Source organism: Convolutriloba macropyga, chromosome 6 (assembly GCF_964194025.1).
Source record: "Convolutriloba macropyga chromosome 6, txConMacr16.3, whole genome shotgun sequence".
NCBI classification, from domain to species: Eukaryota; Metazoa; Xenacoelomorpha; order Acoela; family Convolutidae; genus Convolutriloba; species Convolutriloba macropyga.
Genome location: NC_134473.1, coordinates 70,613,067 through 70,635,737, shown reverse-complemented (window position 1 = coordinate 70,635,737; position 22,671 = coordinate 70,613,067). Strand labels below are relative to the sequence as shown.

The 22,671-nt window shown below is 36.4% G+C and overlaps 1 protein-coding gene across 1 annotated transcript in view; it reads right to left on the bottom strand.

Annotated features, from left to right (window-relative positions):
- Nucleotides 1-17,221, bottom strand: part of LOC142340577 (uncharacterized) — a 31,549-nt gene extending 14,328 nt beyond the window's left edge. Inside the window, exons 1-6 of the mRNA XM_075391249.1 lie at nt 15,015-17,221; nt 13,588-13,694; nt 12,814-13,006; nt 11,885-12,120; nt 6,328-6,467; nt 1,063-1,315 (exon numbers count right to left, since the gene is read on the bottom strand). Coding sequence (XP_075247364.1) covers nt 1,063-1,315; nt 6,328-6,467; nt 11,885-12,120; nt 12,814-13,006; nt 13,588-13,694; nt 15,015-15,885 — 1,800 coding nt within the window. The 5' untranslated portion in view covers nt 15,886-17,221. The remainder of the gene's footprint in view (nt 1-1,062; nt 1,316-6,327; nt 6,468-11,884; nt 12,121-12,813; nt 13,007-13,587; nt 13,695-15,014) is intronic.
- Nucleotides 17,222-22,671: the final 5,450 nt, after the last annotated feature.

The following is a 22,671-nucleotide window of genomic DNA, read 5'->3' as shown; positions in this document are numbered from 1 at the left end:
ACCAAAATCACTACTCCAATTTGACTTCAAATATCATGAAAATGTGTGAACAGATCTTAAAAAAAGACAGCGCCCCAATACAATTCAAATTCTTTGAATTGTAAAAAATTTAGGAGCACTGTAATAGCCGCCTAGAACTGAGGACGCGGCTATTAATAATCTACAACATTCAGGTTAAAAGGATCTTAAGAACACTGCAGCCATAACGTCCCTTCAGCAGTCGATTAAAATGTATTACTGGAAACCCAAAGCTTTGGAGCTATAATAGCTACTAACAAACCAGAGCAAATCTTCTCTCCAACTCGCAACACTAATTGACATGCCTCTTATAACTTATACCTCTTCTCAAATTTGTTCTGAAAGCTATAAACAGTCAACAAACTTAAGATTTTTGCAATTATCTTTTCACTTTTAAACAATCCTGTGTAAGGGTAATCCTCAGAAGTTACGATCTGAAATTGTTAGAAGAGCCCCTTTGTAAACCAAAGATAAAAATTCCATTTGGTATCGAGGTGCTAAACTTTATAACAGACTGATTAAAATTAAGAGTTATTTCATCAGACTTGGATTTGTCTTCTGGAAAGAAAATATCCAATTTTTGCCACCAAATAAAACTCCTATTTAGTCAATAATTATGAACTAACAAGATTAATATTCGAATAAAAATCAACCATCTTAATTATTTGAAAATCAAAAACTACCTCGACTGCAAAATGATGAGCAGTCAATCTCTGGATGACTAGTCAATCTTTTATAGCAACAAGTTTCTTTCCTCGCTGGGCTTCGCATTAATTTCTTTAGAAGTACATATCATTAATACTACTCTAATTGTTTGTTAGTTCGAGAGGCACTGAATTCAGAAATGATGCTAGGTCCATTATATATGCTAAGTGATTATTGTTAATTTGTAATTAGTGGCAGATTGAAATAGCAGATTCGAACGATCTCGTTATCTGTCCTCGCTTATTGTTGATTTGTATCACAATAACGAAATTGATTTTTTCTTTCTTTCTAACTTATGGTAACACATTAAAATCGATCGCTTCCTGTTCACAACATTACCTGATGATAGAAGTCGCTCTTCATGAAAAGCATGTTGAAAGCACTGTCCACACTGATGTAGTAGACATTGTCTAGGTACATGGTATAGTCGCTCTTCTTGTCATGTACACTACAATGGCACTGCACCTCCTCAATGTCCGAGGAGGCAATCGCGGGTTCCGGGTGGTCATTCTCTTCATCATCCTCATCTTCGATGAAGACAGGTCGGGTAGAGGATGGGTTTGTTATGTTAAGAGGGTTCGTCAACTCATCACTACAGAACGACACCATTGATATTCTGTCATGATAGTTACTTCACAGAAAAATTAAATATTGTACCAAAAGTTGAAAAAGCTATTTGATTATAAAGCGGTTTTGAAACATTCAAACGCTACAAAATAAAATAAAACGAAGCGACAGATAGTACATTTTCTCCGATCAGCTCAATTGAACTGCATATAAACACTACACTCTGGGGAACTTCATTTTTAAGGCAATCTTCACTGAAAAAATTCTGCCAATCAAAATGAAGTTGAGCTCAGTATCCTTTAAAAATTAAAAACGGAAACTACTCCAGTCACGCAAATCTCGCATAAAAAGACTGACCAAAATAAATCACGTCGTTGAGAAAAAAATTCAAAAGGACTCAAATACTTTGTAAAACTTTGCAGGAACAATGGAAGAAACCGACATACTAATACTTTATTTAAAAAAGCTTGATATTAGCCTTGGCGTAAGCAACTCAGCTATTAACCGCTTTGAATGAATTTATGTAGTACGAAAACATAAATTTTTGACTTTTACCCTCTTGCAATCACATCTCAAAAATATTACAAATACCCACCGCTTTGCCCTGGACCCATATCTGACAGACCGCTGTCGCGAATTTCTCCTGACAAGTTCACAATTATCGGGATCGTCCTTGCCTGTCTTCTTTACATTCACATCTGAACTGGAGCTATCAAATTTGTGACTCTTCTTAGAATACGAGGATCGGTAATGGTGAGAGTAAGGCATATCTTTACTGAGTCGTTTACGCTTATACGCGTGCCATATGATAAGAAGCATTTAGCTAATACCAAAAATTCTAGGTATCAATTTGGAATTTGGCCGGACCAATCATTACTTCAAACTATTTGGTCCAAATTTCAAGAACGCAGTGCTGAACATATGTACAGTAAAGACTAAGTGGCAAATTTGCTGATAATCAACATTGTTTGTTAATGTAGTCATTCGATCACCTGAGTTGTTTACCATGAACTACAAATTTCAATCAATCTCGGCTATTTTGAACTGAAATGCCTCACCTTTCTGATCAAATTCTTGGTACAATATTGAAATGCTCGACAATAAACTAAAGCATTCCTTTGAGTCACTGATTGAACCAGTTCATACAGCTACAATATCCTCTGAATATCGTTGTCAGATGGTTCGAAAAGTTGCAATAATCCGAATAATGATTTTAATTAGTACATATAAACATAAACCGACAAATCGACCGAGCACTACAGATCACTCCAAAATGATGAACGAAAGCGTGAAAAAGTCACTTGAGAAGTCAACGAATGTTCTAGAAGAAAAGCGCAAAATTGTCAAGCGAAAGATTTGCATTAAAAAAGACACACGTTTACAATAATTGCTATGAACTGCGTTCAAGAGCAATTATAAAGCTCAGAACAATTTTATAATAATTAGTATAATACGTGTTGCAGCACTAAATTTCTGCAGTCGCAAAGATATTTGAAATTAATTTGCACCTAAAGTATTTGTCTAATTAAACAAAATTCAACATTGTAACTTAAAATTGATATCTAACCAAGAAATTCATTGCTTCGACCTTAAAAAAATTTATTTCGAGATTGGCGACTTTTTTGCTTAGTCAACTTTGACCGAATGATTGCAGAGACACACAAGAAAAGGCAGCATTGAAAACCTCTCGGAAAGTCCAATCAAATTTTGGAGATGTTTTCAAGTTATTTTGTTTCTTGCAAAAGGCGGCCTTTCATTTCTTGACATATTTACACCTCATGTGAGCTTAGATGTAACTTGAAAAAAAAAGCAATAGCTACATTGAATACCTATGTCAACATCGATATCGTGAACATGCTTAAAGCTCTGTCAACATATACTAGATTCGGGAGCTCTCCAGGGAGATTGTTGACGCGGCTATTAATAATTATTCACTGTGTATCGACACGTACTCGGTAACTGGAAAGGAGTGCATAACGTACTTGGATGGGGGAACAAACGGAAAAGTCCAACATTTGAATTATAGGAATGACAAAATTCTTCAACTACGGCGAAGCATAGGTGTTACAGCGTCAATTGTTATAACAATTACTATTTTCAACTGCCACAAATGTTTACAAAATAGCAAAGATAGGATTTACCGAAACACCGAAATTCTAATACCTTGTTAGTAGTAAGTTAGTAATAAACTGGAATTTTTCCGTTGTTGAAAGACAGATCTATCAATTACCAGCAAAACAATTCAGTCACTTGAACTTCAGTGACCTCTAGTAGCATTTTCATACGTTCAACAGAAAGTAGAATTGAGAAGAATTGGAAAGAGCTAGCACAAATTTAAGAACAGAGCAAGTAGTAATAAAAGTGCGTAGAACTAATCACTCATAAAGTAAAGCATTTATTCTGAGTACGTACAAAGTTCGTATTACACAAATATATCTGCTTCGAAAAATGATTTAGAAAAGTTCTTTTGAAGCTTTAGAGAATAAAAACCATTCAAAATTAGAACAAGACTAACTAATTACGGACACGTTTCTGCCGAATAACATCTGATATCTTCTGTTAAATGGCAACACAATGATAAACATAGCTGGCAGATTGCCAGAAAATAGCCGCAATAGACTCGTAGATCGGCATCGGCAGTCTAAAAAAACAGTAAAAAAAAAGACAGACCAAAAAAATTCGTCTTTTCATTGAAGGCTGATCTGTTATATTTTGATTAAAAATCTGTATAAGTTATTGCTGCCTCTATTAGCTGATCTCAAATAACCTTCATTTAGAGTGACACACACCCATTTGACCTTATCTCTTTGAATTAAAGTAAATAAAAGTCAATTTCAAATTGAGGAAGTCATTTTTGAGAGTGAGCTAAGTCAAGTGTGACCAAAAATTTAATCATGAGCATGAACAAAAAAAACTCGCTCCACTAAGAGCGAAAAATGACGTCACACATGCAATTCAGTTGAAATTGCATGAACGAATGAACAAAAAGTGGCTGTGATGTCATATGGTCGTAACAAAAATCATGACGACGAAATAAAAAAAACATAGCCGGAAGAATTCCGGAAGCGACTCGAAGCGTCTAAACTTCACAAAAAATGTAATTGCAGCTGAAGCCACTACCTTTTGTATAAAATTATCAACTCATTACCTCCCAAGGTCTGATCTGAAAATTGGTGAAATTTTAACCACTGTCACCAAGAAAAACAAAATGCCGCAAATATTTTTATAGAAAACCTTTGGCAACGTTAAGAAAGTCCGAAATAATTAGGAAGGTCAAATTACTGAGAAGCTGAAAAAACTGACAGGGTTATCAATTGCCCTCAAATAAACCATTTGAATCTAATCTCAGAAAAGATCGCGAAAGCAAACGGCAGACAATGCTCTTAGAAAATAAGTTAAATTTTTCAAACAAGAATGCTCAAAATTTAAGAATCAGAAAACCACAAAAATAAGATTTCTAATCACTGCAATTTAGACAAAAACAACACATACTTTTTCCTTGTTGTATATATGTTCGACAACATGATTTCATACTTTGTCACTCAAAAATTAAAATAATCATAGAAAAGACATAAGCAACAGAATGATATTCAAAGGCAAAAAGTCGTTTCAAAACAATACCAAGGGCGGAAGAAAACTGCAATAAATACCAATGAGTGCAAATTTTGGAAAACGGCTTTCTAGCTGTCTAGCAAACTCTCAGTACTTCCTTATTTTGAATGAAACCAACTGCAAACCAAAGAAATGACAAAAATCTAAAAAAAAACTGAAATCATTCAACTTTCTAACAACTGAAAAAATCAATGTAAAGAAAATAATGTAGGTGCCAGTACAAAGCTAGAATGATTCAAACTAGAATGTGAAGAATATGGACACAATGTAAGGAACACAGTAACAAAAAGACATTCTTGATTTTTGAAAGTTAAAAATCAAAGTAATTCAAGAAAAATGAATACATTTCATTGTTCAGCATTCGAGACATCGAAAAGACAACGGTTCATCCGAGAAAAATATCCATCCTCCTGAGCGGAACAACAGAAAAATGGAAAGCAGAATTCAAACAAACGAAACATTGGAACATTTTGCAGAAAAATGGCCAAAAAATTTTTAAGGCTGCATTTATGAAAAAAATTTTAACTGATTTCCAAGACCTTAACGCCAGAAAATGAATGAATTTTTATTGAAACGAAATTAAAGTTCCTTGTGTTGCACAAAAAAACTATTTATAGTAATTAAAACCAAAAGACAAACAAAAACTGACAAAAATTGGAAAAAAAAATTACCAAAATCGGATTAGCATATGTACAATTTTATAAAACAAAATTACACCGAGGTGGAAAGAGGCGGTGAGTATATGAATTATCAAAGGGGAGTTGCCATATTAACTGATTTTTGACAAAAAGACGGCTGAAAGATTCAAAAATGAAGAAATTAATAGAAAAAAAGCCAAAAATTAACTAAAAAATCAAGAAAAATGTGCTAATTTTGAAATTGAAACGCATTTTCAGGCTCTGCAAAACACTGTGGTATCAATTTCCAAGGTTTACATTTCAATATAGCATCGAATAAAAATCATTTCTACAAAAAACCCAAATTACAAGCAATAAAAACTGGGCCACTTAGACGAAAAAATGGCTATCTATATGTGCCATTCAGTCAAAAACTGCTTTTCAAAGTCGAAAAGTCATTCACCAAACGCAGCGCATGATCAAAAAACTTCTCTCGCTCAGAAAAAATTAGTTCACACGGCAATTTTACTCACTTTCGCTTTTAGGTCAAAACAGCGTCTGAACGAATAGTACTTCCGGTAAAAAAAAAACCTTCAGAAAACCAATACTCCTCTTCGAGTCGTAAAAAACCAAGAGAAGGCCAATAATAGCCCCAGCTATCGCTGTGCGGCTATTAAAAATTATAAGAATCAAAAGATGCGAATTCACAATTGATCACAATTTAACAAAATTTGCAGTAAAGAACGCTTTCTAGAACAATATTTTCCTCAATTAAAAAACCTCTATTTTTAAGAGAACATTTACTTACCCCTCTTCGCGTGTGAGTGTCTTTGCGTTGATTTCTGCGGTCACAACTTCCAAACTTGTATCCACTTCTTTGCGTCTGGGGCCAACCCGTCTCTGCTCTCTGGGTCTCTCTGTCTGAGGAACATCTACCCTGACATCAACCTGCAGCAAATCTTGATGTTCGTTTCATATAGCCGACTGATGTCAATGGCTGACTTTAAACCTTTCAAGCCGCAAAACCATCCCCCTCTTCGCCCCGCTTATTGGGTTAGGCGTGACCAAGATCACCCCTCAAATTTGAATTATCAAATTATCAAAACAGATCAAATTATCAAATTACCCCTCAAATTATCATAACAGATCGTGAAAAGACACAGACAGGGAAATCCTGGAAAAAACCTATAGTCATATTCAGCCAAAAGGAACTAGATTTGAAAGCTACTGTTAAAATCCAAAATTCTAAAACTTAAGTCAAAGTTCTAAAACAGAAGTCGAGGTTCAAAAACTAAGTAATCAAAAATCAAGTCATGAACACACATGCTCCAGTTAAAAATTTATAGAATACCAATATTCCTCTTCGAGTCCGAGAAAATCAAGAGCACCCCAAAACAGCTACGCTAAGCTTACAGCTTTGCAGCAATAAAAACATTTCATCTCTAAAGAAAAGTCAAAACTTTTCTCTCGGACAACGAATTGTACAAAGACAAACGAACAATGAATTGTAAAAAGGCATGGATATTTAGCCTCTGGATATCGTTTCGCGGATATTACAAAAAAAGCTCAAAAACATCACCGAATAACGTCGGTCGAACTGCTTTTAAACGATCAGCGAGCGGTAATAGCCCGCTGAGGCTGAAGGATGCTAGCATTTGGGTTCGGGAGAGTGAGCTGAGTGGGGGTGGGGGAGGGGTGAGGGACACAAATTTTTAGGAACACAAATTGTCTCCTGAAAACAGTTTTGTTGAATCGCATTCTTAGAGACTAATAAGGTGGAAGGCTAAGAACTATCTTAATGACCTCCAGGCGTTACCCGTTTTTGAGGGCCAAGAAAAATTGGTCAAGCAAAAATTCTCATAAAAAAGACCACATGACTAATATAATTGCTACAAACTTTGTTTGAGAGCAATTAATAATCCAGGTCAAAGCTTTATCTGACCTTATCAGGTCAGAGGTTTATTATCACATTTATAATTCAGGTCAAATCTGAAACATAGCCGACAGATTGCCTGAAGAGCTGCGAAAGAATAGACTTGCGTGCCGTAAAATAGAGATAGAAACAGACACAGATCTAAATTGAAAAAAAATAGACGCCGCTCAAAAAGCTAGGTGAAAAATTCTGCGATAAATTATTATAGCTTGTTAAATTTCATTCCACAGAAGCCTCTTATTAATGACCTTCACTGCACATATGAGTTGTTTTGACCTTAAACTAATTCAAATGAAAAAAAATTTAAAGTGTAAAATTCATTTTATAGAGTCAAGTAAGTCACGTATGATCAAAATCTAATAACGAAAATGAACTTAAAATCTTTGCTAGAGAGATAGAGAGGGAGAGAGAGAGAGAGAGAGAAAGAGAGAGAGAGAGAGAGCGAGAGAGCGAGAGCGAGAGAGAGAGAGAGAGAGAGAGAGAGAGAGAGAGAGAGAGAGAGAGAGAGAGAGAGAGAGAGAGACATAAATGACGTCACGCGCGCAAACGCCGTTCGTGAGAGGAAGAGTTCATTCGGAAAATTTAACCTTCAGCTTTGCTGTGTGAACAAATGTAAAACGAAAAAGAGCGTCAGACGAAACAAAAAACATAACAGGACAAGACATGACGTACAATTCAAAGAATTTTCATTGACTAAATATCAATGTCAAAATGAAAAAACCACTAGCGAGAATGGAAACTTGGTTCAAACAATAAACTAGGCCTAAATTGAACTATGAATGACTTGGAAAAACGCTTGAAAAAATCCAATCCAAAAAATTGAACAGAAAAAATCAAAGTGAAAACGCCGCATGTGAACAAAAAACCCTTTTAAAATTAGAGCGATTTAAAATTTCACGCCGCAAAACCACTCGCTTTCTCGTTCCACTTCCTGTTTAGGCGTGACCAAAATAATTCAGTTCGACTTCAAAAATGATGAAAATGTGAACAGATCTTAAAAAAAACATAGCCGGATAAATTCCGGAAACGATTCGAAGAGGTAATCCACTTAAACGCCATCCAACTACTCGTCAAACAAAACGTTCTTCCACTAATTCATGATTATCTTGAAGCAAAACTATAAAACGAAAAAGTAAAAGCAGGAAAATCAAATCTGTTAAAATATGAGAAAAAAGGATCAAACTATGTCATAAATTGAGATCCGGAAATAATTAACTCTGCCTAAAATAACCACTTATGAGAAATTTTTAGAAATACTTGAAGCCACCGCATGAAAAATAAGCTCTTACAAACTAAAAAACTGGAGAATTAATGTAAAAAAAAATTATTACGAAAGCACATAAATCCAAACAAAAATTCCTTTGCTCCAATTCCAAACAAAATTTCAGCCAAAAGGGTATCCAGAAATTCGCAAAACTATAGGCAAGTCATAATAGGCTAAGAAATTGTCTAAAAAACAGAAAAAAACGAAAACTTCATATCCACAAAACTCTAACCCCTTGTTATCTAAAAATTGCTCAAGTGATTAAGATGTTTTCAATACCCATTTGAGGCAGGAAAGAAAATAATCGTCAAAAAAATCGCAAAAATTAACCCAAAAAACAGCAGAATAAATGAAAACCTCCAAATTAGCATAAAATTCAAATTAATTTCCAGAAACCTTCAAAACACAAACAAAACTAGACTTAAATTACAACAAAATCATAACCAAACCTGTTAACCAAAAAAAATGAAAAATACTGCTTTAAAATGCCGCACGTGAAAATTTCGCAGGCTTACAAAATTTTTTTTACACCACAATTTCTCGCTCTAGAAAACAGAGATATGAAAAACTCCGCTCTCTTCTCGCTCCACTCTTCATTTTGTTCGGCAGCAAAGTCGCTCCACATTTTTTCACGTGGTTCATTTCCTGCTTCAAATTTCACTCCAATGAAATTGATTTAAAAAAGAATTTTCCAATACTCCTCTTCGAGTCGTAAGACAGCGCCCCAATACAATTCAAATTCTTTGAATTGTAATAAAAACTAAGAGCACCGCAACACAGCGCCCCGCAGCTTACAGCTTCACAGCTATAATGAAAACTGAATGCAAAATTCAATTCATACTGAATTTTTCTCTTTCCCAATTAAAGTCATCTATTCCTTATGATGATCACGTGAATTATTCAAGAAACCAGTATCATAAATATTTGTTAAAAGTTGAAAGATTTATCCAGTTAAAAGATTCTTTCCTCACTTATAACATACCGTGAACAAAAAAACAATTTAACAAACATAGCTCGCAGATTGCCAGAAAATAGCCGCAATAGCTTTGTAGATCTGCAATCTCAAAAAGATAGTAAAAGGAGACCAAAAAAGAAGAACTTTCATTAAATGCTGAGATGTTATATTTTGATTATGAATCTGTATAACTTATTGAAGCTTCTATTAGCTGCTCTTAAATAACCTTCAATTAGGGTAACATAAACTCACTTGACGTTATCTCTTTGAATTAAATTTTAAAAAGACAATTTCAGAGAGAGGAAGTCATTTTTGAGAGTGAGGCAAGTCACATGTGACCAAAAATTTAATCACGCGAATGAACAAAAAAACTCGCTCCACTTAAAATGACATTGCATGATCGAATGAACAAAAAGCAAATCTGAAGTGGTTGTGACGTTATATTCGTCTCCTTTTACTATCTTTTTGAGATTGCAGATCTACAAAGCGTCACAACCATTTCAGATTTGCTTTTTGTTCATTCGATCATGCAATGTCATTTTAAGTGGAGCGAAACTTTTTGTTCATTCGCGTGATTAAATTTTTGGTCACATGTGACTTGCATTAATGAAAACTGAATGCAAAATTCAATTCATACTGAATTTTTCTCTTTCCCAATTAAAGTCATCTATTCCTTATGATCACGTGAATTATCCAAGAAACCAGTATCATAAATATTTGTTAAAAGTTGGAAGATTTATCCAGTTAAAAGATTCTTTCCTCACTTATAACACACCGTGAACAAAAAAACAATTTAACAAACATAGCTCGCAGATTGCCAGAAAATAGGCGCAATAGCTTTGTAGATCTGCAATCTCAAAAAGATAGTAAAAGGAGACGAAAAAAGAAGAATTTTCATTAAATGCTGAGATGTTATATTTTGATTATGAATCTGTATAACTTATTGAAGCTTCTATTAGCTGCTCATAAATAACCTTCAATTAGGGTAACATAAACTCACTTGACGTTATCTCTTTGAATTAAATTTTAAAAAGACAATTTCAGAGAGAGGAAGTCATTTTTGAGAGTGAGGCAAGTCACATGTGACCAAAAATTTAATCACGCGAATGAACAAAAAAACTCGCTCCACTTAAAATGACATTGCATGATCGAATGAACAAAAAGCAAATCTGAAGTGGTTGTGACGTTATATGGTCGTGAAATCTTGACCACGAAATAAAAAAACATAGCAGCACAAGTCCTAACGTGCAATTCAAAGAATTTTCATTGACTAAACAAAACATACCCGGCAGATTGCCGGAAAATAGCCGCCGTTGATTCCAATCAGCATGATTGGGATTGAACGAATAGAATATATTGAAAAAAAAAAGATTTTTGTACAAAAATATTTTTTAAGTCCGATTTATTTTGATGGCATTTCGTAGTTGAACATACTTCTATTTCTTAGAGAGAGGCTACAGGGGCTACTATCAACACCAATAAGCATTAGAGGTGGTAACTAAGACTTATAGGAACGACGTTGAAATAGCGGGCATCTAAAATTGGGCTTTATGGGTTTATCCCGTTTCTATTTCTGACTTCAATTTTTTATACCGACTCTGTTCATTTTGAATTGCTTTGCTTAGCAACTGATGTTCAAATTCACTTTTAGCAGAATGAGAGAAGAGAGAAACTAGCCTAGAGAAGTCAAAAAGATTTCACGCAAAATGTCGAAAAAGCGGCAAAGTGGTAAAGCGAAAAAAAGTTTGACGAAGTAAAAAAAAATACGAGCGCAATAATAGCCGGCTGAGAAGATGAGGGCGGCTATTAAAAATTAGACCTATAACGGACTAAAAAAGAATTGAGAAAACGCTTTCTGAAAAAATCAGATTAAAAAACAAAATCAATGTCAAAATGCCGCATTAGAACAAAACACCACTAGCGAGAAATGGAATTTTGGTTCAAACAAAAAAATAGGCCTAGAATGAACTATGAATGGATTGAGAAAACCATTTAGAAAAAATCCGATCCAAAAAATCGAAAAAAGAGTAAAGTGAAATTGCAGCATGTGAACAGAAAATCACTAGAGAGAAAGAATTTTTGTTCAAACACCGTTTTCTCACTCCACTTTGAAATTAGAGCGAAAAAATTCACGCCGCAAAACCACTCGCTTTTTTGCTCCACTTCCTGTCTATTTAAAAAAAGCAATTGTATGCTGAGAAAATAGTCGAAACCTTGGGTTTCTTCTCGGGAACTTCATTGACAGAGGCGCTCGATGCAACCACATTGACACTTGTAGTTGTAGCTTCACTATGAAGGATATTCGGGTAAACAGCTTGACTTTCAGCAGGCTGTGCACTGCGCGTATTGTTTGATTCTGGAGAACTGTTCTCTGATTCTACCGGACTGTTCTCGTTTTCATTCTCGTCGTTGTCAGAATCCTTTGCAGCTGGCGGTTGAAACTTACGTCCTATATAAATAAAAAAAACGAAATCTAGTTTCAGATTGGGATGCTACTGCAATAACAGCCAGCAAAGAAAAGCTCTCTAGCCTGATCATCTTTGCTCATAATTGGTGCTTAAGACATGTATTAATATGCAATTCATACATATCTTGAGCACCAATTATGAGCGAAGATGATGAGGGCTTTCTTTGTTGACAGAGGAAACTTTGCGGCCGAAAATTTTAGGATATCTTGATCGAAGAAGCCGTCAAAGTATCTCATTCACTTTGGGATCATTGAAGCATGTAACCAATGCATTTGTACATAACTCTTCAATGAGAGTTCAGGAATCACAGTAACAACTGATCCAAAACGAGATAATCCCGACTACGTGAACATTGCGGCAATTTGCCAATTGTGTGGTCAGTTGCACAAGAATTGAAGATCCGGTTATGTGGATCCCTTTAAATATAGATTGAAATGCTGTTTGCGTGAACTGTCCCTTGAGATAAGCTATTGCTCGTTGATCTTCGGAAAAAAATTCTTATTATTTTTTATTTATAACAACGTTAATTTTCAAATCAAACACTTGCCAGTCACATTTTTATGCCGACGGAACACTTACCAGTAAAAAGCGTCAGATCTTGGGCTGAGGTTGAATAAAAGCAAGTTTGTACAACTCTCTAAAATGAACTTGTGCAATCAGCAACTAATGCTAACCGTAGTTTCGGTTGAGCTCTTTAAAGAGTAGCTCCTCTTTGCCATTTTCGAAGTAGAATGGATCTTTTTGGTAGCACTTGAAGTAGTGGTTGATGAGAGTGAGGCTCTTGTCCCTACTAGCAAAGGAAGCAAACACTGTATTGGATCCGTCCTTCTTAGCCACCATTATTGCAGTGGGGAACACCACCATTACCTGTTGCAAAATATTAGCAAAATAATTTTCGAAAAAGACCCCAAAAACAAGTGCAATGAACCTGAAAGTTAAATTTTTGAGCGTTTGGATCTGCCGTCTAAATAAGTGACCAGAAAAGCTATGTGGCGGAAGGTTTCAATGGATTACACCAATTTTATTCACAGTCAGCAATTGTAGTGTACTGCCAAGAACTTGGTGCAAAAGATATGAAGACAAAAGACAGTGGGCGTACTTGAGGCGCATTTGCCAGCCACCAAATACACATTAGATTCCACCCCTAAATACTCATTCCATTTCTATGTGAACTGTTTTTAGCTGTACCTTAAAATTTTTGATTGTTGAGGGGGGGGGGGGTCTAAGCAAACACAGTGAAAAAGGACCAATAGTAAATTCGAATCCAAGCATGCTAACTCTAATAACTTGTTCACTCGTTCTTTCTTCTTCCTCAAGGCTTCATCTCTCTAGTCAAGTTTACGTTGAACAAGTACAGCTTCTTTTCAAACTATGTCAAGCTTATGTTATAATACACAATTTATATTAGCATTAATTCTTATGTTAGATCTTGATTTGATGTGTCATACCTGATGTTTCTTAAGTACTTCGATTTCTCTGAAGCTGATGAACATGACAAGTTTCCTGCGGATCATTGAGTTGAAATACAGACCCTGTGACGTCACGTACAACTTGCCTGAAAAGACAAAATTTAAAAGATTCTAGGATTCTCGGTAAAAAAAAATGACGGTATATCGATAAATTAAAGCTTTCCTAACAAAATCTATCTACTCTTCAACAATACACCTGCTTTTTGTTAACAGTGAAGTCGAAAAGAAAAATTGTGAAATCTACTAAACTTATAACTGCAAAATTTCAAGCGTCGATCGTTACTTTCCATCACTAAATCAAAAACTTCACAATTATCCCTGACGAACTATCCCTGATACTTCGGAAAATGAAAACGCCTGGGATAGCATATCCTGCTTAGCGAATAAAAACAAACATACCCGGCAGATTGCCGGAAAATAGCCGCCGTTGATTCCAATAAGCATGATTTGGATTGAAAGAATAGAAGATATTGAAAAAAAAAAGATTTTTGTACAAAAACATTTTTTAAGTCCGATTTATTTTGATGGCATTTCGTAGTTGAACATAACGTACTTCTGTTTCTTAGAGAGAGGCTACAGGGGCTACTATCAATACCAATAAGCATTAGAGATGGTAACTAAGACATAGGAACGACGTTCAAATAGCGGGCATCTAAAATTGGGCTTTATGGGTTTATCCCGTTTCTACTTCTGACTTCAATTTTTTATACTGACTCTGTTCATTTTGAATTGCTTTGCTGAGCAACTGATGTTCAAAATCACTTTTAGCAGAATGAGAGAAGAGAGAAACTAGCCTAGAGAAGTCAAAAAGATTTCACGCAAGGTTGAAAAGGCGGCAAAATGAGGTAAAGCGAAACATTTTTTTATTCGACGAAGTAAAAAAACATAGCAGGACAAGTCCTGACGTACAATTCAAAGAATTTTAATTGACTAAAAAAACTAGACCTAAACCGGACTATGAATGGATTGGAAAAACCATTTAGAAAAAAATCCGATCCGAAAAATAAAAAAAACAGTAAAAATCAAAGTGAAATTGCCGCATGTGAACAAAAAACCACTAGCGAGAAAGTAAAATTTTGTTCAAACACCGTTTTCTCACTCTACTTTAAATTTAGAGCGAAAAAAATTCACGCCGCAAAACCACTCGCTTTTTCGCTCCACTTCCTGTTTCGGCGTGACCAAAATCACTACTCCAATTTGACTTCAAAAATCACGAAAATGTGTGAACAGATCTTAAAAAAAAGACAGCGCCCCAATACAATTCAAATTTTTTGAACTGTAAAAAAAAATAGGAGCGCTATAATAGCCGGCTGAGAAGATGAGGGCGGCTATTAAAAAAAATAGGAGCGCTATAATAGCCGGCTGAGAAGATGAGGGCGGCTATTAAAAACCTAATCTTATCTCACCTTGCTCTAATAATCCCGGATCCGTCTGTAGAGCACAGTTGTAATTGGTCAGCAAAATACCTTGTTTCTTCTCACCATTCATTCCCAACAACTTCTCAAAATCATCCACAATCTTCTGATACGAAGATGAAAATATGTTGGAGAATAAAGACCCAGAGGACTTGCTACCACTGTTGGCCACTGACGCCTTCCTCGGATCCTGCTTCCGCTTTGAACCCGACTTCTGACTAACAGACCCGGAAGCCGTCAGTTTTGGTTCCATAGCTGGCGAGTTCAAAAGCGCCTGCTTCGGGACACTAACAGAAAGCTGAGCTGATGAAAATTGTTGCACGCCGTGTGGAGAAGCACTGCTACTTTCTAGTGACGTATCGGTCAGAACAGAGTTGTCGCGATTCGATTTTGTTTCCGAGGAATTAATGCTTCCAGAATTAGGACTAGCCTCTGTAGAATTTGTCGAGGCCGCAATTTCGGCGTTTCCTGTTACAGACCCATTAGCTACTGTTTCGCTTCTCAATCGCATTGTCCTGTTTGGTTCATGGCTTTCTTCATTTGAGACCACAGTTGAACTTCCAAAAGACGCAGCCAAGTAGGAGCTATCGTCAAGCCCTCCAGACTCCTCAAAATTGCTTACGTCACTAGCACCTAGTCCGTTAACTTGTGAATTACCTGCCGCAGCTTCGCTCCCAGACCCTGTTGATTTGGGCACTGAATCCGGGCTAGTTGATAACGCTACAAAAGGTCCGTTCCGATTACCATCATTGGCCTTTGATTGCGTGAAGGTTGACTGTTCTGAACTCAGTAATCCGGATGAATTGAGACTCGAGTCTTTCGAATCTCCGTTATCGGATCCATTTGATATTTTGACTGCCATCTTTATTTAAACAATCAAATTGAAGCGGTCAATATGAGCAATAAAAACGAACGGTATAATTTACGGAGTAAGCAATATGGAAAAACGTTCAAGATTATAATATTGTGAATCAAATTAGAGCATATCTGTAATTACATCCAATAGTAGATTTGCTTATGAAGCAAAGAGCGATCGACAATAAATGTCTTCTAAACAACAATAACTAGGCACGAACAACTTTCACTATCGATAAACATCTAAACCATGAAGAACTTCGTCGGACTTGGGTTAATTTTAGCACAATTATGCTGCTGCAAAATGACAAAATGTACAACCCACAAAGAAAGCTCATAAAAAATTTGAAGAATTTCGTTCTAATTTAGGATAGCTAAACTGTAAACGGAAAATAGCTAATACGAAAATTGTTTATACTAAACTTCCATCATTTGAGAGAAATTTAGTTTACAACACAATATTAGGAGAAAAGAGAAACATTCATTGAAGTAAGGAGCAATTTGTTGTTGTTGTTGGTTTTCTTGTGGTTTATTCACGCCGCAACATCTGGTGTCAATGACTGACTACAAATTGTAGTTAAGTTGTTTCTTTTCAAGGAACCAAATATTTCCTCCATTCATTCTCACTCCATCCTCCTCTCTGAAAAAATGCATTCTATATGAAGTGAAGAAGTAGTTGATTATTAAGTGACTTCAATCAGCTAAAAAAAAGTCAAATAAAATTTCAGGACTCTAAAGAACGATTCAATAATTGTATCGCAATAATAGGAGGATAACTTTGTTCTGTCTCTTTACGTCAAGAGCAATTTTGCTGGTTGACATAAATTTAAGACATAGTAATTCGCATTTCAGCGTTGATAATGATTTCTATCGTCTAATATAAGGTGGAACTATCATTATATACCATTCTAAAGAGTGTACAACTCAATGTATATGGTCATCATAGACATCAAAGCAAAGTTATAAGAACTTATGCTTCTTCACAATTAGATCTCCTGGACAAAAGCGATATATAAAACGTATCTCAAGAGATCACCAAATAAAATGAAAATGAGCAAAACGAAAAAAGCAGACTAAAAACAATGTTATCAATATGTTGACTTGGTCAAAGACAATCAGCTGTTCCTAGATAAACAAAATAATTGAATGAAACATGTCAATTCAACTAATAGCACCACATCGAATGAAAATTAAAAACGACTATGTAAAATACAGTTAAAATCATTTTAAGACATGTTTTTATCGAAAATGTTTTAGGACATGTTCTCACAGGGTTATAGGTGTTCTAAAATTGTCTGGAGATTTCAAAAGCTCTTTGTAAGAGTTTTGGATTTTTCCCTTTAGAAGGTGTCGTCTTCTGAACTTCAGCTAGGCTAACAGTGAGGGGATTTCGTCGCCCAGAAGATCGATCAACCTTATTTTGGTAACAAACCGAAGGTTAAAAAGAAAAAAGATAAAGCAAGCGCCACCTTGTCTCTTCTCCGATATTTGCCCTCGTCCACTCTAGCAAGCTTAAAAGGGATACGAATGGCTGCCCCACATTACTAATTCAAACAAATCTCTCAAGCGACCAACAATAGTGAAAGAATGTTATTGCGAATAACTTTGTTTAACTTCAAACTCTTTCGTGAACCATTCGAATTTTCTAGAAACCAAATTTCCCATATTTCTCCGACTGGTCTTGCAACTTCAAATTAATTTCAAAGGTTTAGTCTCACTAAACCAACTGCTCTCTAGCTCAGTTCTTTTTCTCCTAACTTTAGCTCGATCACCTGATTAAATCTTTCTAATTTTCGGTTAACGTTATCTTACCTAAATCATTTATGTCTAACTGAGACATCCGTGGGAGGGATACCATTCGTTAAACAAACACATCACGTCAAAATTTGCGATTCTTGTCGATCTGTTTGCGCACTTCAGTTTGTCGCCGAACTGATTGTATCACTATTGTTCTTCAAAGGCCATTGTTTTCCATTCATGATTATTTCACTAAGTAAAGCCACCTAAAGCTAAAAAAATGGCTCGGGGTGCTTTTCCCGTCATTCCATGCAATTCCCCTTACAAAAACCAGTCAAAAACCGAAAATTCCCCGGTCAATTAGGGGTCATTATCATGGATGAGGGCGTCAAGGTGATGAAAATAAATATTGTCGCGGAAAGTCCATACACAGGTGCACATACCCACAAATTTTTATGACCTAACTCTTGATAGGATACGAGCAGTACATTCGCACATGTCTCGTGTGTGTTCCACAGGGAAACAAAATACAACCGGTCTTATACCGTGTTCTAGGGGTCAAAATCACCTCGTAATAAAAATATTTAGGAGCTGTAAGGTGCCAACTAGTTCCACGCCAAGAATTATTATCCTAATATAAATCGTTAGCAGTCGTTTGCAATTTGAAGTTTTTAATGGATTCGTGGGCGCCGAAAACCGAAATATCCGAGTGTCAAAATTTACCGTGGTGGCTATTTTTTTGTCACTCGGTCTCAGGTTCTCATATTATTACCATTTCGAAGTCATTTGGCCGCTCAAAGAAGCCAATTTCCCCGCACTCGGGTGATCCCGAAGCACCGAATTTCGGTCGTACCCGGAAGTTAAAAATAGCACCATTAGAAAGCCCTTGAAAAGGTTCACCCTCAAAAAATTATGAGGTTACTACCAATACTCCACGAGCAATTCCAATTTCACGACCCGCAGCACTCGCGTGTGGGGGTTCCACGGGGATTTGTAGGGGCGGGGTTCAAAATTGACTTCAAACTCGGGCGGATTCCCGCGTCTAATTTTCACGTCAATCCGACTGCAACTTTTCGAGAAATTACTATTTCCCTACAAGTGCTAACTATCCACTAGCAAAAAGATCCAATTTACAGCGGAAAACCCAAAAACTTATCTTAACCAGAACACCTCGTACCATACTCTAGACTTAAGACCCATTGCAACGGTTCAAATACCTTCTATCGCGCTTAAACATTCATTTTCCTATTCAAAATATCAAGAAACTTCAATTCACGCTAATTCCGGTGCTAATAACTCGGAGTGGGCAGTCGAATTGGCCCGAAAATATAGAAGCCCGAGAAGACAATCGGTGTACATGGCATTAAAAATTGGTTGACGTCCGCTTAAAATAACTACCAAATTGGGCGAGTGATCGGCCTTGGCCCTTATTTATAAAGTGATCAGATGCGTGTCTAATTGTATAAACCAAACATTTTCTCAGGTCAGGTTCGTTTTTCACAATTTCAACTTTACTACAGTCAGTGGCACTTAAATCTTATCAATATGAAAAATCTTAAATACTTCGAGGTTGTTCTTTACCTACGATCGGGTCTGTATCCCCTCAATTATCATCCGGAGGAGAAGAAGAGTTCGTCGTCGAAGCCAAAAATTCTAGTCAAAAATGATCATTTATTCACTCTTGGTTCTATAATTCAGGTATAACAAAGAAGATTAAAAGAAGATAAAGCTCGTACGAAGATATCTCACCATCTTCACAGTTCTAACGGCCACCTACCCAGCTACAAATTAAAGCCATTCATTAGTCAAAAATTTAGTTTTATGCAAAAAGAATCGAGCGAAAGTTATATACGCAATTTCTCTACCTGAAATGAGAGTATAATCTATCGCCACATTAAGGAACCGATTAATTTCATCGCCACGGAAACCCTGACGGTGTATGTCGCCAGATGACACTAGAGCTGAAAAGAAGATACCGTTATGAATTATTTAAAAGTTAAAACCTTTTTAATTGCAGACTTCACAAGCCCACTCCATTTCAGCTGCCCTGACTGTTACTTCACAAAACTAGCCTATCGCATTAGACGTCAGGCATACGAAATACAATTGCGTCAGTGCCTGTCTTTCGACTATTATTACGGGAACCCGCACGCATGCGGGTGAATTCGAAAAACTGTCCGTAAAACTACGCACTGGATACGATAAGAACCTTTACAACAGACGCAACAAAGTAGTTGATCTATAGAGATCGAGGAAGTCAAGTTTATTAATACAACAGTCCTGAGATTAGTTGCTCGACGCTTCCGAATTAATATTTATGTAAATTATGACTCTGGTTACGGCGAACAGCCGCACTATCTTAGTTTATCCGGCACTCACAAGAGATTGGTTCAAGGATAAATATTTCATAAAATCCAGTTAGTGGAGGAGACACCGCATTACCCAATAATATACCGCTGTGAGATAACACAAAGGCCAGAAACGTGAATTATTATTTGTCTATATACAACTTATTGGAACTCAGTTTTAAGTTCCCCTTTCGTTTTTCTCTTAGTTTTCAGGGTAGATTCCATCAGGGTAAATTATTGAGATAGAAAAATGAATTGTTTGATAACAAAAGTAGTAAATGAGTAATATCTTAACTTATTAAAATTCAGTCATTGTCGCTTGACGACAATCCAAGTCGACAATCCAAGTGGCCCTTATTTATAAAGTGATCAGATGCGTGTCTATTTGCATAAAACAAACATTTTCTCAGCTCAGGTTTGCATTTCATGATTTCAACTTTACTACAGTCAGTGGCACTTGAAACTTATCAATATAAAAAATCGTAAATGCTTCAAGGTTGTTCATTACCTACGATGGTGTCTGTATCCTCTCACTTATTATCCGGAGGAGAAAAAGTTTGTCGCCGAAGTCAATAATTCTGCTCAAAATGGTCATTTATTCGCCCTTGATTCTGAAATTCGGGTATTACATCGTTCAAACACTCGTACAAAGTTATCTCACCTACACAGTTCTAATTGCCACCTCCCTAGCTACAAATTAAAGCCATTAATTAGTACAAAAATTAGTGTTATGGTGCAAAAATTTAATGTGCAGAAATTTAATGGTGAAAATTAATGGTGCAGAACTGCTCTCAAGCAGTGGCACAAATGAACTCATACTGTATGCTGTGTGAAAAGTATGCAAGCTCCATGTGTACCTTGCTTGCGTGGGCCAGGGAGGAAAAGGGAACTTTTGTGACACACATTCTTGAAGAGTATATACGTGGTCGAGGTATGACTAGATTCTTCATTGCTGCCAATGTGTACTTTGTGAGTTAGCAAGAGGTTGCCTATAGCATCACCCTAGCTGCTGACCGCAAGAATTTTCTGACTGCAGTGGCTAAGATGGCCAGCTATGAGAATATGATTGCATACGCTCACGTAGTTTCCCTACAAAATTCAGCATACACAAACGGTAGTGCTTACCAGGGATTCTTCAGCTTTGCACTCGGGATTATGACCGCTCTCAACTCAACCCTCCAGGACTTCTTTACACAGAATACAGAGTCATTCTATACTAAGATGGGTATGTTGTGGGTGAAGCGAGAACGGGATGAGCTGATAGAGAAGTTTCGTCGTGAGATGGATCGATTCCCAAACCCGTCTCAGCTGGGTAGAGTACTTGATAACCAAATCACATACTACCGACAAAACCCTAATCAGATGGATATGACTGTTAATGCCTATGACCACGGAAGTTGGCCAAAGAAGCTGGCTGCAACTTAAAGAATCGAGCGTAAGTTATACGCAATTTCTCTACCTGAAATGAGAGTATAATCTATCGCCACATTAAGGAACCGATTAATTTCATCACCCCGGAAACCCTTGACGGAGTATGTGGCAAGATGGTACTAGAGCAGAAGAGATGATATTGTTAAGAATCATTTAAAAGGAAAGAAAATCAATTTCTAAAAATAATTACAGATTTTTCAAAGCCCACTCCTTTTCAGCTGCCCTGACTTTTATACCTCGCAATTCTGGTCTATCTCAATAAAGATATATCTAGAATCTAGAAATATTACGGCTTCGACTATTAATAAGGGAACCCGCACGCATGCGGGTGAATTCGAAAAACTGTCCGTAAAATTAGGCACTGGATACGATAAGAACCTTTACAACAGACGCGACGAAGTAGTTGATCTATAGAGATCGAGGACGTCGAAGTTATTAATACAACAGTCCTGAGATTAGTTGCCCGACGCTTCCGAATCAATATTTATGTATATTATGACTCTGGTTACGGCGAACAGCCACACTATCTTAGTTTATCCGGCACTCACAAAAGATTGGTTCAAGGAGGCATATTTCATAAATTCCAGTTAGTGGATGAGACACCGCATTGCCTAATAATATACCGCTGTCAGATGAAAAAAAAGTCCAGAAAAATGAATTGTTATTTGTTTATGTACATATTATTCGAGCTCAGTTTTAAGCTCCCCTTAGGTTTTTCCCTCTATATTCAGGGTAGATTCCATCGGGGTTAAGCAGACGATGTAGATGGTTCGATTAATGAAGCAGGGAGCAAAGGAGTGGGCGCACAATCGCTGTCGTGGGAACCAGATTGTCCTTGAACTTTGCTATACTTACTTACCTATTCTGTTCTTTAAACTGAACATTGAACACAGAAGAGGTTGCTTGTTTGTCTAATCAATCTAAATTGACAGCCCTAAATCCTCTCAGCTTGTGTCATTTGTTCATTTTATCTATTTTAGAGCTTTGCTATCATCTGTGCACATTTGTGGTCATAAGAATCTGGTCGGCTAATTGTCTGCTTTCCACAAAGGGATTAAACTCTGTTCAAGTTAGCCGCGAAGTAATTATCTTAAATAGATTGTCCAAATTACGATCTTTCTAAAGAGATTAAATATATGCAGTTTCGCCACCTAGAGGTATTCCCCCTTCAAATTCCATTTCATGTTCGCTACACACCCCCTCTCTACTCTCATCATAAACCCGAATGATGACAAAACCTATGTTATGTAAATTATTGAGATAGAAAAAATGAATTG